Source organism: Acanthopagrus latus, chromosome 2 (assembly GCF_904848185.1).
Source record: "Acanthopagrus latus isolate v.2019 chromosome 2, fAcaLat1.1, whole genome shotgun sequence".
Classification (NCBI taxonomy): Eukaryota; Metazoa; Chordata; class Actinopteri; order Spariformes; family Sparidae; genus Acanthopagrus; species Acanthopagrus latus.
In genome coordinates this window covers 14924183-14942959 of record NC_051040.1, presented here as the reverse complement: position 1 = coordinate 14942959, position 18777 = coordinate 14924183, and the positions used below count along the sequence as shown (strand labels likewise).

Sequence of the window (18777 nt, the reverse complement as noted above, 5' to 3'; positions counted from 1 at the left end):
CCGCCCTCAGAAGAGGGACCCCTTTGTCCCTGACACTGTGTGTGTATGTGTGTGTGTACATGAGTGAGATGGGGGAGTGGAGAGGGTATGTTTGGTCCAAACTCTGAAGACTTCTGTGTTGCAGCACACCAGGCCGAGTAAAACCTGCCTCATCTGGAGCACTGGAGTGTATGTGTGTGTGTGTGTGTGTGTGGCCACAGGATTACCTACACATGAGCAAAATATAAGAAAATAAAGATTCTTACCTGTTTGCTTTCTTGGGAAACCTGCAACATAAAACAGAACAACTATCAGTATCTGACAGAAGTGAACAGGAAAAACTAATAATAAAGTCATGAAAAGCAGAGCTGTTTATGAAAAACAAGACGTCAAGCTGACAGCTTCTCCTGAGGTCTATATACTGGTAAACATTATAATCCTGATCAAGCATCAGAGTTCTTCAGCTGCAGATTAAAGCCTTTTCCAGGTCAAATGTCCTCTGCCTCTCAGATCTCAGCTGTGCACACATTTATGTGAGTGTGTGTGTGTGTGCCGTTGCGATTTAGTTCCTGACAGACATCAGGACTTGACTGTAATAATCATATCCGAATCACATCCATGGCCTGTTTCCTTCGAGGCAGCGTGCCCCGAGACTGATTGCTGCCGTAGAGTGATGTAGTGATGAAATAACTTTGGGATACCATCAGCAGAAAGAAAAGGTCAGAAAAAGGTAATGTTTTCAAGGAACGGTTAGAGATTTGTGTATTGACTCACTGTTTGGCAGACGAGCCATGGATGAAAACTCAAACTAAAGCAGATACTGCACTGTAAATTTAATTCTGGCAGAAAGTGTTTGATCTCATCTCTAAGGCTAGAGCCTTATGGAGTCAAAGCTAGCTCAGATTGAATTTTTATACATAAAAAGTTCTTATAATTCTACATTAAAGACCTAACACAGAAGTGCAGTGGACTGAAAAGAGAGTGCAAATAAGTATTGGTAGGACTGAGCTCAACCAGGCAATTCTCACTCAAAAAACAATTTTGACTCCAGTAGTACATGAACAACAAATAGGATTTATGCCACATTTTAAAATCTGTAATAAGCCCCTCGATGTTTTAGGTTAACCATAAGTAACTGAGGGACCCTATGGAAATCTATTCCAATGTAACATTAATCATATTTTATCAGTAGTGCACTTTCCACTGAAAGGAAAATCTACTGAGCACTCATGAACTTGCCAATTATCTCTGTGGCCCCTCAGCTACAGACAGAGTGAGCCATGTTTTGTCATTCTTCTTCATGTAGTATGAAAAACCACATCAACAGGGCTAAAAGTTATATAGCTGCATAGCTACCATAAAGCCTAAATTTAGATTCAGTTTTATTATTCTTTTATTGCGATGAAGTAGAAAGCATGGAAAAGATGGATGTCTCAGCCAGGAAACCCCACAAAACAAATACCTTTTTTAATGTTTTATTGTAAAGCCCACATCTTATTTGTTAGTCGGGATGATGGTTCATATATTATCATGTTTGACAACATACAACTTTCTGAATAAGCCTACAAAATGCGTGAAATTGTACAATACACAAAGGCAAGGAACGGGATGCAACTCCGAACTGCTCTTCTTTAAAATCGAAACACTGACAGTATTATACTACAAAACACTAGTAAGAATTAACTCCACATTTTAGAAACACCAGTCTTCTGTAATAGGGAGGTCTCACAGCTAACTAGCCCACATTAACTCTCTTTCTCCTGGCGACAGTGTGTCCCATTCAGAGCCATGCAGGGGCAGCTGAATGGCCCGTTTATGAAAGTGCCTCAGACTGTAATAAGTTCCAGAGCCTACAGCAGAAAAAAAAAACTAGCTTTAAGTAGCCCACTCCCTAAGAAACCTCTGACTTGGATAGATGGAAAAGTCAGCACATACACACACACACTGAACTGGGACATGTGTACGCACAAGCTTGGGGATGGCAAAACTGAGTAGGCCAATGTTGTTCTTGGTTGATCATACAGGAACAACTGAAAACATGACAGGCAAACTTAGTTCTAAGACGTGGATGATGCATCAGGCTGTCTATAATGTCTATGCTGAACCCTCCTTATGAATCATGCTCTCACAAACAATGTAGTAGTGTCTTGCCCCTGTTAAAAGAGAGCAGAACAGTTCAAAGAGAACTGAAATGGCATTTTTATTCCATTTATATCATGCGGTATATATCCAAAATAACCATAGGACCATGAAATGACCTGCCCGAGACACATGCCAGTTACCAGCTAACGAGAGGTTATGAAGAAAGACTGATGCAGTGAACAGAAACTATAGCAAAGATTAAGAAAGAAAAAACATTCTTAGAAACAACATTGATGATACTGAAGGATGTACTTAAATGAAAATCCTGAACATTTATGTCAGTTTAGCTAAAAATAGGTAATAATCCAACAGAATAATTTTGCACTGCAAAGTGATAGGACCTTCTGTTGGGTGCATTCCAAGGATATCAAACAATAATAATAAATATACTTTGACATTTCTTAAAATACTAGGGAGTGTTTCTTAATGGCAAACCAAAAACACCCTGCTGCAAAGAGGCCTGAAACTGCCAGGCCTCTGGAAGAAGTTGTTGAAAACACACAAACACACCACTCCAGGGCTTGACAGTAAAAGTTCCGTAGTTTCCCCTGGCAACCAGATCGGGATCCCTCTTAACCACTTCTAAAAGGTCTGAAAACCCTTGCTGACAACCACCTCTCCACTAATAATATACAGACAAAGGTAAGCTAAAATAAATATAACATACTGAAAATATAACTAGTTCGCAAAGAACAACTTTCTGCATTGGTGGACGAGAGTGCTGACGTCACACTGATTTCCACACTAAACCAGCTAAACTGAGTGTGGGGGGAAAAGAAACAGGCATCACAACTACACAATGAAGCAGTACTGATAGTGGGAGTCGAACCTGTCTGAAAAAGATGAAGAAACTTCAGTGGGATATCAGAGCCACAGAAATCATGTAAGGCAGAGAGTGGTACTTCAGGCCTAAAAAAGAAACTGTACTTACAATTGTTTTTAAAGGGCAACAGTCTTATACATTGTATTAAAAATTGTAAAGAAAAAAGGATTGACAAAGATGGTGGGAACCAATCAGGCAAAACAAAAGTAATGGACAAACACAAGTATCCAAGGTGACAAGTGCTGCCAACTAATATAACCTGTTTGCAATGTAAAATTCATTTAGTTAAACTCATTAATCATGTATCCCTGTTTGTGCCTATAGACAAGAGCCAGACCAATATATCAGTTGCCTTTATCATTGTCACAAGTGCTGGATAACAACAAATGAGAGATCATTGCAAAGACTGAGTGTATACTGGCCAATATATTGACATAACATGGTTCTACTCCCCAATATAGGCATCAGCCCACAAAATCAAGTGTTGGTTGGGCTCTACTGTACACATTAGAGTAAAGGTTCCTCATGACTAACACGCACCAAATATAAGCCTACTTACAAGTTATTTAACACTAAGTCTCCATGGACATGGACTGTGCTTTTTATAACCAATCAGACTAACTGCCTCCTCCTCAGAGCTACTGTGAGAGTTCTCTGAGACAGAGATGATAACAGCTATTTTGAAACAGCAAAGGGAAATCAGAAAAAAAACAGGTACTTTCATTGAGGAAGTAAAAGTGCTCTTTGGCTGAAAATGAGAAATTCACAATTACCATACTGTATTTTAAAGCACTAACAAACACCACAAACTCAGTGTCAGCTACAGTACTCTGCAGCAACTCCTCACCTGTATGTGACAAAGCAGCTAATGACAACTCAAGTCATCAAGCCTGATTTATGCAGTAGCAGCACAAATGAACGGAAAGGTTTACAAGCCCCATGAATTCACATTTGGTTTCACTTTCTCTGCAGATACAGAGAGGGTTCATAGATACACATTTACAGTATACTTGTCTTGTCAAAGTTGACATGTTAACTCATGCCTTACAGTACATTTATCATGTTGCATTTATCTGTTTATGCTGCTATGCACTGTCCTGTCATTTTGAATGCCCTGGCAACCACAGAGACCGGAAGCGAGACACACAGTTCAACACATTTCTTTAGATGAAACAGGATTTACATTAATATCATCTTCAAATTGTAATGTTTTGATATTACCTTTTTTATAGCCCAGTAAACATATAATAGGTGCAAGTAAAAAAGCACTGTTGGCTTCACCCTGATGTATCAGTTGTCATTTTGATGCATTCAATCTTCAATTACTTGAGCAATGTACATTTATGACTGCATGCATTGCTATCCAAAATAGGTTAGGCGTCATAGCTATGAGAGTGGCTGAATAACTTTCAGAACTGTTCACTGCAGGGATTTTACTTTTGCTCAGGCTAATAGCTGAGGTTGATAAGTCATATGTGCATCATACCGTGCATATTCAGTTGTAGTTTCCATGGTAAAAGAAAACAGTACAGTTGTGACAGTAGAGCAGAGGCTTGTTACAGCGGGCCTGTATCTGGGTGGAAACAGAATCCAGCCACTGCAAAGCTGACTGGTCAACCAGGGCAATGTTTCCTTGAGTTTTCACTGACACTCAGTCATGGCTCACGTAACTTCATAGTGCATCTCTAGTGAACTATCACACAATGTCTCCACATTAGCAGTGAATTCTCTGTCCAGTAGACAACACTGGTTTATTTTTCTATGACCTAATGCTAATACTTTAAACACTCCATTACTGTATACATAACAATAAATAACTCAACTAAATAATTGAGAACATCTTCAAGCTCAAACAGTGGGTCGATTCATTGGTAGGTGACTGAAAATTAATAGGCAGCTATTTTGTTTATCTATTAGTCATTGATGAAAAAAGAATTCCTACATTCTCAAATGGGAGAAAGTGCTTCTCTTCTCAGTCTTCTTTGATGGTAAATACTGAAGCTTTGGACGGTTATCAAGATTGTAACCAGAAGATTAATGGATGATAATAATAGTCATAAGTCAAAGCCCTAGAAACTGAACACATCTGCGATACAATGTGAACAGTACTGGTAATAGGATGTAACACCTACAAAGCGTGGGATTAAAAATTTAATGTGAACTATAAAATAGTATTTATAGGTCTAAATAATTGAGTCAAGATAGATCAATAAGCAGCCTGTAGAAGCTTTGCTCTGCTGCAGGCAGCACTTTAAAAATGTTTTCTTGGTAATATATAAGAAAACCAACAAACTTGGACATCAATTATTACTAACACTTGCACCTGTTCTACTTTTTTAGATGATAGATGATATGTTGATCTAATGGAAACTACATTCTGAAAACCTACAGACAGCGTCTAGGAATCAATTTTGCCTCAGCTCATTCAATTCTTCAGATCCAGCTATTCTGAGCTGGGACCTCTTCCTGGATGGGGCCATTAAACTTGCAGTGAGTGAGAAAAGGGAGAAAGAAGGCAGAGTCAGAAAAGGGTGGGATGAGAGGGAGGGGCAGCATTGGAGCGGGCCTGGGCTTGAATGCTCCATTGAGGTTTGGTGTTTTGATGGAAAACTGTGGCAGAGCGGGGCCAACTGCAGCTACAGTGGCAGGGAGAGAGGCCCGGGACCAGACCAGACCGTGGAGAGAGAGAAAAAGTAGCGAAGGAGGGAGGGACAAACAGCCCTGAGGGAGCGGGACTCTCTCTGACACACGGCCATTTCTGTCAAAGGATCTCCCCAAACTGAAGAGGAAGGAAAACAGCGAATAATAAGGAACTGGACCAACTCATGGAAGGTTCAGGGGAAGCACTTAAAGTTATTCTCAGTTCCTTTTAGAATCAGTAAGAGCAAATGCAGACCAATGACTGAAAGTCTGAGTTGAATTATGTGAACTACTTATTCTATATTTAAAAGAGCTGAGACAAAAACAAGAACCTCAAACTGATCATGAGGATGAATTTGTTTGGATACAACCGATGTAACCAAGTTACAGTATACCAAAGTAGTGTCACACTTGTAATATATAGAGTTGCTGCAGTTATCTCAATTTTCCTACTAGAAGCAGAGTGACACAGCTCTTAACATAGGTGTTGCTGAGACTGGGAGAGGTGGGGCCCATCTGAAACTGGGAGAGGACTGGACAGTTTTGGGAGTTGCCTGCAGGCTGCACAAATCTGAGCTAAGGTGTGTTTAATTCCAAGATAACCTTACACACCGCAAAACATCATCAGATGTTAAGATTACACTGGAAAATGCAGCTGGAGTCTAACTCTGTAGTGATGGCATCCTGCAGCTAGATTTTGTGCTGATTCATGCCACTGGTCTGCTGACCACCCTATGGAACTAGTAATATCTTCTTTTCAGCCAGACAGCCAGCCAGCCATTCATGCCACCTCTTTAAAACCGCTCTGTGAGTCTATCTCAATGGTGTAATGATACAGTCTCCTGAGCAGCCTGATTCATGCCCGCAGCCTGCCAATGGGAGAGAACACACACAGACATTGTGCTTGTTATCTAATCTATATACCTGAGTCACACAATGTGGGAGCACACACAAACACACAGCCAGCATGACGTCATCGCTTTCCACTCCCTGCAACTGAGAAAGAAGTAGTCTACACCCACATAGTGATACTCCTTTAAACCCCCTTCTGTATTACACTCTAATATCAAAACACTTGTGTTATCCTCAACGTGTGACCTTAGCAGTGTATCCATGTACCGCTGTTTATGTGGTGATATTGATTTTAAAGACAGGTAGCATTAAGTGAGTGTATGAAAGAGAGAGAGAAGGAGGGGGGAGCGAGAGAGAGAGAGAGAGAGAGAGAGAGAGAGGTGTGGTGTGGTGTGTTGAGAGACAAGAGCAATAGCTCTGGAGCTCAAGCTACAGCCTCAGGGGGAAAACAGTGCCCTTTCTGCCCCAATAAACCTCATCAGGATTCCTGACATGAGGACCGGGGGATAGACATTTCTTCACGCTATGCTGTCTGCTGTCCTCCAGCACTGGGAAAGGTTTAACATGCTACACTGTCCACGCTGCTGCTGGTCATGAGCCCTGCAACTAAACCTGGGAACTTTACTAAGCCTTTTTAGTTCAGGTTGATCTTCAGGGGTTGTCCTGTTGAGAACAGAGCTGCATGGCGTTAAAATAATATTGCAAGGTCTTTAGGCTGTATTGCGACACACCGTATACATCTCAATATATTGAAACCCCCTCAAAAGCACTTCATACATATCAAGACTTGGTGACAATGAAATATCAATACTGTGACAATATGAAACAATGATATTCTGATAAATAGTCACCATTTATGTGAATATAATGGCTGTCGACAAGACAAGTTTTAAAAAAAGTAGAAATGATAATTTCAGAAAATTACATTGGTTTAGTCGAAGTGGGAATAACAGAGCAACTAACACTATGATGCATGATAACAACAGTATCACGATACGACGATTCTGCAATAATCACTACATTGTGAGAAACGTATTCAATGATACATCATGAGATCTGTCTAACTGGAGAATACAAAATACCCATAAACTGTTAAGTTTACCTTCATTTTTTCATTCCTCAAATATTACTAATTAGTGTATTTCTGCAATTATGAGTTGCATTTGAATGATCAAGTTATCTTTATAAAGGAAACACTTGAAATATTTGTTCAGATCTATAAGTATAAGCATATATGTCACTGTGTCAGAGTAAGTATCCACCCAAGCTTAACAGATTAAAAAAAACAAAGACAGGAATTATGTATTTATTCACTCAGGGCTCCAGGGTGCAGCCATTTTGGGCACACATGCATCCAAAAATCTGTTGAGTGCAATTTAACATTGGACGCTCTGGTGCGCCTCAAAATCGATAGTTAATTTTTTTTTATATAATTAACTACAGTTATCAACATTTGTTGTGCAGTGATTTAAGCGAAGAAATACATTAATTTGCAACTTTATTCATTTTTCTTTCGTATTTCTTTTGCACTGAAATGTCTTGGGTGCATCTAAATCATGTGATGGTGCAACTAAATACGCAATGCTAGAAAGAATAAAAACTGACTGACTGCATTGTGCATTAACATTTCACAGAATATGACATGAACTGAGAACATCATTCTGATGTAAAATACCCATAAAATGGCAAAAGGTTGAACCTCCAGAAAGCAGAACTGTTATAGGGTTAAAATCTTTAAAGGAAGGATACGACTATGACTGATTAAAATCTTTTAAAAGTGTGTAAAAATATGTTTAAAGAAGTTTTGACCACACAGAGTTAAGAAGTAGTGATGGTGGTAAGTCATACTGTAAGGGGGATCGGTTTATGGCACCTGCAATTTTAAATAAAAATTTTGTGCCAGTGTATCAATAACTCTATTGCAAGAGATAGCAATATGATATTTTGCCATACAGGGTTCTCCCCAGAAATTTTTAGGCGGGGGTCAGATGGGGGACGGACGCTCACTCGCCACCCTCACCCGCTACAAAGCAGCTAACATTGAAAATGAGTATAGGTGGCACTACGCCGCTATACTGCTAGCTCAGCGCCACCTTTCCACCGTCTAGGGGGAACCCTGCCATATCAATAATTTGTCCCATCCCTACCATTAATGTATGTAGCCTTTAAAACCAGTAAAAGACAACAATTAACACCATATAATGTTTGATGTAACAATATCCAAAATTCTAAGAAGAAAACTGTATCATATCACAAGAAGTCTATTATCAAAATATAAACCTGTTGATGTGTTAACTTTAGAGCTATTGGATAAGTGGGTAAGGTACCTCTGCCAGCCGCACATGGACCCCTGGAATGACAGACTTTGTAGGTATGATTTGGTATCCTGCAGTGATCTCAAAATGTTTTGATGTCTGTCAAAGGCAGACCTAGGATGACATCCAAGCTGATGCAACCTGTGGTAAAAGCAAATCAGTGATGCCTCATTCCCTCCAAAGCTACAAAATGTTCCATCTACTACACTTCTCTCATTAAAAAAATCTGCAAGATGATACTGAGTGATTCATCACTGAAGGAAAACATTGGGCGTGCTAGAATATTCTCAGATTGTGAAAGGTGCAACAACATAGAACAACCAATTTTTTCTCCCGTGAATTTATGCCATGAAAGCGGATTGAAGTCGTTAAGAAAGCTGCGTCTTCCACTTAGCATGACTGCAGTTTGGTGACAGAAAGTGAACTGAACTGAACTGTGTTCCTGTAGAGAAAGTGTATGTGGGGTGTGTTAGTATGTCTAGTCACTCCTGAATCAGCAGAAACAGGCAGTAAGATTAATCGCAATGCAGCAGCAGGTTGCACGTTTCTCTCTCTCAACAGTACAGCTTCTCCAAACATGCAGGGACAACATTCAATTGGAGCATCCCCACTCAGAGACCCAGGGAAGGGGAGTCTCAACATGTCACATAAATCACATCCAATCATCTACAGCAGAGGTGCTGCTTCTTAATGTCAACTATCTACTGCCTGGTATATCAGATCAAGACTGAGCATGCTGTACATGTGCACTTATAAAATATGTATAATTAGTAAATTAGTAAATAAATATTAAATACATCTCCAGCCTGTCATGTCTCTGGACCACTGAGCAGTCTGCAGAATATCATGGTTTCACAAGTGCCACAGTTAGCTTGAAGGCACAAGTCCAGTTCACAGCTACAAACCCCTTACATGGACATGTGAGGACGTGACACTCGGGCAAGACAGCTCTCTGCCCTTGTCCCCTTTTTCTCTATTGTAGTCATCCTGTCTTTTGTGAAGTGAAAGTAATGTTTAGGCCTGAAGCTCTCTTGGCTAAACAGGGCAGGATCGTCGAGGGTGTCCACAAGCATCAGCATCACAGGGCTCGGTGATAGACCCCCCAACTCCCCCAGCACTCAGAGCCCCAGCTAATGCCCAGACTTTACTATCTCTCCAACATCCCCACCCCTGGGGCATCGCCTATTTCTGTTCTTCTCTGGCATCTCTTTCTCTTCCTCCATCCCAATGTCGATTTATTTCCTTTTAACCAGTCTGGACATGTCTCAAATAACAGAAGAAGAATTATTAAGACTGCCAAAAACACAGAAAAGAGACCCAGGTCAAACCATTCCCACCTGTCCAATTTGAAATTGATAAAGGGAAATTTGATGCAGCTATAAATGTTCCCTACTTTGGAGGCATAATAAAAATGTGGTGATGATGGTAGAAAGGGAATGATTGAAGTAAAGACTGGAATAAAAGATGGATGTGATTGAGAGAGAGTGTGAAACAGAGTGAAGTGGAACCAGACTATGGTGAGAGTTGGTGTGTGCCTGCCAAAGTGACATCCAGGTGTGAGTAGAGTCTTCATAAGGTCCTCATTTACATCCAATAAATAAATTAAAAAAACTAAAAATCTGGCCAGTCATTTGGGGCAGACTGCCAATAGGTTTCAACCAACAGGAAAACATGATATTGCTTGAATATAAAGCTGGCCACCTTGACTAAAATGTGACCATGTCATCTCCCAGAGTATCGTGTTCAATGCATCACTGACAACTGTAATTGCAACAGGAGAATAACTCCAGAGTGGCACAAGGTGAGATCACAACATAGTCAGACGATGCAGCACTTAATTAGAACTGGCGTTTAAAACTATAATTCACATTAGTGAGAAGATGGAATAAATGTGTCAGGTCAGACATAAGACAGGACACAGCTCCACCGCTGCAGGCGGAAGCATCTGATTATGGAAAGAAGTCAGAGCACCAATGTTAAGGATCAACTAGTTTCCCTTTTAACCAGTGATTTATGCCTGGATGTCTTTAGATGGCTATAGTGATGGCAGATGGATATAACATCTAGAGTAGCTGTACTTATAAATGCCATATTGTTTTCTCTCCTTTAAATGTAAAAATAAAACACTTCCAAGTCTTCGACACACCATTTAATTCAATTTGTGAATGTGAAAATAAGATTCATAACAAGATTAGAGACTGGGCCTTGATACAAAATGATAACAAATCAATACTGTAATCCAGTTAGCCAACAAGCTGCTTCTCTTTTCCACTGTGCATATGAAAGCCATGAAGCCACTAATAATCTACAGTATAAATACCATAATGAACAAGGTCACCTTATGACAACTAATAACTATGCGTTTGCAACGCATTGATCTGGGTTTCTGAAAGCTTGTTATACTCGCCCATGGAAGGCAAAGTCTTAGAAACACCTTTCCGTATAACACAGCACCACCAAAAACCACAACCTCCTACATCACAATTAAATTGAATCCAGACCTCTCTGACACAATCTGAACCAACATGATACTCTTCACAAAGATACGATTTATGGCAGGGTTGTTGTGTTTGGCAGCTAAAGACTATTGTTTCTTTGGCATTTTCATACACAAAACCACCGTACTATGAGCAACTATCCTTATAAAAAGATCTAAAATGTGTGGCATATAGATGACCTAACAAAATGCTGTGACTGAGATTTTACTGTAAAAGAAAGGCCTACAGGTTACTATACCTAAGGTTAAGGAATGTTTAGAAATTAGTCAAGATTTTGTCCGTGCTTTGTCTAATCTGAACCTTCAGAGAATATCAAACTCTTTCCAAATTCTCATACTGGAGAAACTGGAACGGTAACATATTTGGCATTTTTGCTAACTAGCCAAATAATCTTTGGATTTACCGTTTATTGATCTACTAATCAAGATACAGCTCATCAAAGTGCATTATAGCCCCAAAACAACATCATGACATTAACCAGGAGTTCTTTCTTACTCAGCAACTGGCGTTGCCGACTTTACATATAGGCAGGAACACACCGGCCCAAGTGCTGGACGTCTGAAGCGTTTGGGGAGGCTCGGACGAGGTCGGGAACAAATATGTTCGGTGTCTTCAGCTGCATTGGAAGCTTTCGGAGCCGCGCGGACGTTGTCTCCTCCGATTCAACATGGGAAGTCTGGGGAGGTTGGCTATCAGCCGTCTGAGCCATTGGATTCTCTGATTAGCGGTGTGCTAGCGAATCAGTGCGGTGTATGGTTGGGGCAGAATACTGTGTGCACTTTGCTTTTCTATGCACTCCGTTGCGTCATTTCTTGTTTTCATTATTTTGGACTACTGGCACGAGACTAGCTGTTATGTCCGTTCAGGACCAATTAATCTGTGTTTGTTTGGTAATGCCTCGCTGCATGTTTAGTATGCAGCTGTTTTTTCCTGAAATAGTTAAGTTTCGTTTTGATCGAAAGTAAAGAGAGTTGCGTGCATAAACCTCTCCTCACTAGCGCCACCCGCTTATTGCATCTCGCGCAAGTGCAGAACGTACACGCTTCTGTGGAGCTGGCAGCACGTCGAAGTGGTGTGTTCAATGCAACTTTTCTGCCAAACGGGTCAGACAAGAGGCAACAGAGTGGTTGGATAAAGGCAGTTGGCTGGTGGTTTGAGTCTGGGTGGTGTGTGGGGGCCTTTAGATACATACAATGATGAAGCTGTGCACCCTATCTGACCTGCCCTACCCAGATGTGACACAGTACCTTATAGCTGCCAATTCTTCTGACCTGATGTTAAGTTTTACCCACCTGCAAAAGTTTTATCTCATCCTTTCAGTCGTAGGAAAATATTCTCCACTGCATGCTGAGCTGCAGCCTTTGCAGTTCTGATCAGAGCTTCAAATGACTTCTGGATACTCATTTTAATGCACAGTTCAGAGCAGCTGACACAGCTTCCCCAGCATCAGTGCTGACTAGATGGAGAGAGGGCATACTGCATTATAAGGGAGGGATGCCAAATACAGGAGACGCATACCGGCAGCTGTCAGAGGTACCCATGAAAACGCTGATCAAGGAAGGCAAGCATCACCAGTTATTATCACTTGGTGTGCACATAATTACTTTATTAGTCAATAATTGGCATAATTCCATTTGATAACAATCCTGATTTATCAATTAACCCTTCTGAGTTATTGATTCAAGCATATGCTGGAATCTGATATCTGTTGCTCTTTTCCATCTAATTTTATTGTAAACTGGCAGGACCAAACAATCTGAAGACATCTCAGTGGGCTCTGTTATGGTGTGGCGGCCATTCTGTCATGATAGTTGCCATTAAATATGCTCAATAGTTACATCAGAATCAATAACAATCAATCAATTAATGTCAAATGTGTTTGTTGCAACCCTACCATCATTAACTAGCCACAGACATAACCTTAAACTTTGCCTGCAGTAGGGTAACAGTGAAGACATACTCCAACCAGCGTCCCTGAATGTACCTGACCTACACTGACAGACCTGGATAGGAACATACAGCGGACAGCCAGTTTGCTCCCACTGAAAGCTATTGTTTACTATTAGTGATGTCACCAGCACCACTTCCCGGGAGGGCCTCAGGGGGGGTGGGAAAAACGTGGAGATCAGCAGAACTCTATGACAAAGAGCTAACAGCACACTAAACCGACCCATCGGCTGGCGGCCCAACCCCAATAGATGCTGGATGCATGCTACCACCATGGCCAACAGAGTGAAAACAAAATGCACAACACCACATGCATAGCGGGAGGGAACGTAAAGACAGGGATATCGGGATGGAGTTAAGGAGAGAGGGAGGGAGGAAGAGAGACAACACAACTAATCAATAAAGTCATTATCAACACCCACTGTGGAAAAACAACCTGGAGAACTGCTGAGGTGTAAACAACTCAGATCACAGGCCCACTTTAATTTTTTTGCAAAAGAAGTACAGAGTGGTTTGCTTGCACGGCATGCAGCCTGCTGTCACATGCACTGTTTTGCATTTTTTTATTTTGCATTATCAGAATGGCTGGCCTGCATCACGGTCTACTGGTAGAGTTACAAATGTGACCTTTAGGACACAGACATTGTGAAAGCAAAACAAACAGATTAACAAAATTTACTCCGGAGATATCAACACGCTTCGACTGAAGGGAAGATTAAAAGAAAGCAGATTTGTGTAGCAGGGACTCAAGACTTCTCATGCAGCAGCAAATCTGTGTTGACCAAATAGAGTGTATGATATTACATAAGACACACTGCACCATCTAACAGCAACAGAAACCTCAGATTAGTTGCTTTATGGCATCAGGAGTGCCTCTGTGAATTAATTGCTCATCAATAGCAGTTTAATTCAATGCAGGTGATAGAAATGTGCCGATTTGTCCAAGCAAGCAGATTCGTCATGGTGTCTGCACCAGCTTAGTCAGGAAAAGCTCCTTGTGCAGTGATATGGTAATACTGTTTAAAAAACACAAAAACACATGAAACAAACAGCCCCACAATAGCAGTTGGTGCCAGCCACTGTTGCCATCATTGCAGTGGGGGAGGGGGTCATGCAAAATGGGGTTGGGCTTTAGCCTCTAGCTGGTGCCCTAGCCCATAGGATATTTCAGATCCCAACCTGTGCAGTAAAGCTTCCCTCTGCTCTGAATCTACCGAGCACATTCCACTCTATTGGCCTGCTGTCCTCACAGGTATGTGGGATTCAGGTGGGATGTGATGTAATGCAGCAGCTTCTCTTCTCACTGCCAGAGCAAATCAAATTGAGAATAGGAACCTCTTTATCCTCCAGGTGCAAAACACATACAGGAATTCATGACAACTCATATCTCCCCGGATGATCCATCTCTGCCATTTAGTGTGCTCTTAAGGCCATGACACATTATTTAGCCCTCTGGTCTCAGTGTCCAATCTTTGAGTTGACAGATGCCTCGGATAAGGTGATTACACAACGGGGCTAGGGTTTTGTCTAAATCCAGAGATTGTTTTAATAGGTGTTGGAGAAGGTTAGCTTTAAAGGCTTAGCTGTAATAGTGATGTTGAAAGGTGTACGGGGATCACAGACGACTGTTCCCTGGCACTCAAACAGTGGCAGGCCTTCTCTCACTCCTTGGACAACTAGTACTTTACTGTCTGCACAGAACTCCATTACCCATGCTGAGATCAGCAGAGTTTCCATCAAGATCTCTGATGTCCTCCCTTAGTAATTAGATTGTATAACACAGTTATTACCGAGCACATCACCACAAAGAAGTGCTTTACTTGGACCATGTAAAACATATTTTCATCTGACTGTGGCTTGTGTTTCACATCCAGATCATCCTAACCCAATCAAGGAACTCTAACAAGATGTTGTATTTTACTGCTCTGGAAATTCAATTTTTATGCAAGTGGGGTGCTGTCATGGAATAGAAAGATGGTTGTACACTGTACCTGTCAGTGAAGCTGGACTGTGTGTCACTCATTGGGCTTCCGGTTCTAGATTTGCAGCAAATTATATCCGATTAACATTTTCCAGAGTGTGATGACACGATTTCCTGGGGCGTCCTTCTCTGGCATTCGTCTGAAGTGGGCAAGGGTTTTTGAGAATGGTGTTGAGCATAAATTGACTGAGGGGGTTTCTTCGTGGCACGTCCAAACACCGTAGAGGGCAGAAAATACTACCTGTGTGCTGTCTTTTTAGCCAATACTCCTTGTCAAAATGCAGCAGCAGGGAGGAATACACAGTGCAGACCTTAAAAATGAATCGGGCCCTCTGTCGTATTAGCTGTACAGTCAGATGATATCCCACCCCGGCAATAAACAATAATTTGGCAACAACAATAAATAAACTGCGCCAGCTGGCACAAGTTGTCGTGCATGTATGAACTCCTTGTGTGAATCCTTTGCATTCACATCCCAGTTTTCCGCCGATATGAAATGTGTAAACAATCTGTATTCCAATGTAACAGACACCTTGGCCCAGCGATGCAGTCCGTCTGCCACCACCCCTGCTCGGCTGAATGGCCCTCGGTTCCCTAAATGATCTTTGAAGATGCTGGAAATTCCTCCAGTCCCATTTGGTATTCCCTGCTCCCAGAAATGCCTGTCTGTGGCTGTGGGGAGGACGACTCTCCCGTGACCATGAGAATCGCTCGACAGCGAGTTTAAACGACCCGTGTTAACACACTAGCAAAACAACCGGAGCTAATGTTAATACCGGCGTAAGACGTTACGGATTCAAAACGAGGAAAATGGTCAGATGGTCGATTAAAAAAAAAAAACACACATTCAGGTTTTTTGTTTTCTTTTTAGAAAGCCCCTTTCTCACGGCAAGCTTGCTGTTGAGTCTCGCCAGCTACCAGCTAACAAAACAGATGAGCTCTTTCAGCAGAAAACTTTGCTTCGTATGCTCTTGTTTCGAGTGCAAACTAAGCAAACTCCCGTTCACAACAATGAGCCGGCCAACGACTGAAAATATATATATACAACACGGCATGAATGTTGTCTGGCTTCCGATGTGTCTCCCTGTTGTGTCCTTCAGAAAAGTCTCCTTAGGGCAAGAAAAAAATCCAGTGGAGTCGGTTAGCACAGCGCGACGTTCCTTGACTCCATGTTTCCAGAATTCAGTCGTTTCTCGGCAGAATTCCCGTGGATGGAAGCGGGCTAGCTTATGTGGCCAGCTAACGGGACAGAAAGTCTCCCCGGTCCTCTGTAAACAACGACGAAAACACACCGAGGCGCTGAAAACTTTTAGCGAACACCGAACGCTATTTTTTTCCAACGCGAGGCGTCATTTGTACAGGAATATAACTTGCGGAGAGGTTCCCAAAAATCCCACTTTCTGCCGCTAGCAACGCCCTAGCCAGCTAGCTGTTCAGTCCACTAGCGCTTCCACTAACCACTTCCGCCGGGAGATGGGAAAACTCGTTTTGTTTCAGCATAATGCGAGGGGGGCTGCTGCAAAGTAACACCACAATAACAAAAACTATGACACAACTACTACCAGCACTAGTAGTACGATTATTATTTTTTTTTTTAACTCTTGTGTTGTTCTTAATGTAAATGTATTGGGTTATGTTTTGGAGTGAAAAGATTCTTACAAATGTTACAGTCTGTATTAGGCTAGACCTGCAACGATTAGCTGATAGAACAAAAAATCAATCAGCAAAAGTTTGGATGATTTCTACTAACTATCGCTGTCTTTTTGACTCTTGGTCAGACAGAAAAACATTTGAAGACGTGACCTTAGCCACGGAAGTTCTGAGGGGGCAAGTGAGATTTATTTTTTTCTGGTGATCATTTTTCTAAGTGCTAATAATCTTTATTTAATATGCCTAAAGTAGTGTTAGTTTGTTTATTTTTCTCGCGAGAAACAAATCTTTTCACTCTGCTTATTTTTTTTTTTATTATTTTTTTTTTTATTTTTAGAATTTATAAAAGTGGATCATCAGAGAAAAAGAATTGTCTCACTTGCTCATCAGAGCGCCCGTGTTCCTCGGAACATCCCATGGACTTTCAGATGAAAGAAATTATTTCTTGACTTTTCTGACCATACAATGAATCAAGAAAATATTAGATTAATCAATAATCGCAATATTTGTCAGATGCAGCCCTACAGCATTAGTTATATCCAGTATTAAAATACTAGTCTATGAGTCAATCAACTAATTGAATACTTCAGTATTAAACATAGCAGGCCAAAGTTGATCTGCCATAACGTTAGATTTGACCCACCAGATGTTTCTTGTGAGAAATAATTAAAAACAAAATCATGATATGAGTTGCTGTTAATGTTATTTTACTTTTTGTTTGGTAAAAACATCCTTGAAATATGTGGGATCCTTGACAGGCAAGTAAAAAGACATTTAAAAAATATTAAAATTCTAGCAAAAAATAAATAAATAAATAAATAAATCATAAGTTTCAGTTTTGGCCTCTCAAGGGAAAAGTTTTGGGCACAAGGCATTCCTAAACCTGTCTGGTATTTTCTAGAATATCAGCTGCATAATCAATATGTTCACTGATAATGTACTTCCCAAAGGTTTACTTTTCCTTCCTTAAGCATTTTCCATAAGTACTCATTTTCCTTTAGGTGGTTGGTCATCTTGCTCATTACGTGTTGTTGTTGTTATGATTATTTCATGCTTTTCATGGCTCTCTGCCTGTCTGTGGTCGGTCTGGGGCTGGGAGAACAGTCATTATGTTCATTATTTACAGCTTACAGTCCAGTCCTTTGTCCACCCGCCGCAAAAGAAGACACTCCTATTCTGATGAAACGTCTTTAACTCATCCACAGTGGAAGCTTGACAGACGTGAAAGAACGGAGAAACAAAACATGCTTAAAGTGGCTGCATGTGAGTGTAACATAAATGCACAAGATAGCTAGCTTAGATATTCATCTACAAAATAGTGCAGAGTCAGTGGAGACAAGACCAAGTCCCATATTCAGTGCAATCAATCCAATCAATACCCCCTGATTCCTGTACTGGTCCACTGAGTATATGTTCTTTTTGTTTTACTTACTGTACAGAAAATGCACTTAAGATCACAACTCTAGTAATGATAAAATGTAGGATATGGTTTGTGGCGAGTGTTGAAAAAGGCCACATTTTTGCACTGCCACAATAAATATGTCAAAATCCTATTTACCTTTAAATAACCAGTGCCTGTGTACAAGTGACACGTGCAATTCTTCCTCTCGGACCTTCTCTGTAATGCTTGTTTGTTTGGATCCTGTATTTAGCGTACTGACGTAATACACTGTATATGATAAAGTGTATTACAGTGTTGGGAATCGCAGTCCTATTTCATTATTGACATTTCTGGCAGCTCACCATACTGTGGGATACCATAATATATGCACCGTATATTACATTAAACTTCATGTGCTCCAAAGCTGGAAATATATATTTAAAACTTTAGAATAAATGCTAAAAAGAGAAGTGACCAGAAGTAAAACTAACTTTAACCAACTTTTGCTAAACTAAAAGTACATTGTGACATTATTTTCTGTCAACAATGTTGCAAATGTGTTAAATGAC

At 40.8% G+C, this 18777-nt stretch overlaps 1 protein-coding gene across 4 annotated transcripts in view; it reads right to left on the bottom strand.

Moving 5' to 3' along the window:
* The window catches only part of arhgef12a (Rho guanine nucleotide exchange factor (GEF) 12a), a 40135-nt gene extending 23480 nt beyond the window's left edge, over nt 1-16655 (bottom strand). For 3 of the 4 annotated variants that reach the window (XM_037073345.1, XM_037073359.1, XM_037073369.1), the window contains exons 1-2: nt 15188-16655; nt 246-266 (exon numbers count right to left, since the gene is read on the bottom strand). In XM_037073345.1, the coding sequence (XP_036929240.1) occupies nt 246-266; nt 15188-15219 (53 nt within the window). In that variant the 5' untranslated portion in view covers nt 15220-16655. The remainder of the gene's footprint in view (nt 1-245; nt 267-15187) is intronic. The other variant, XM_037073352.1, reaches the window with a different exon arrangement.
* Nucleotides 16656-18777: the final 2122 nt, after the last annotated feature.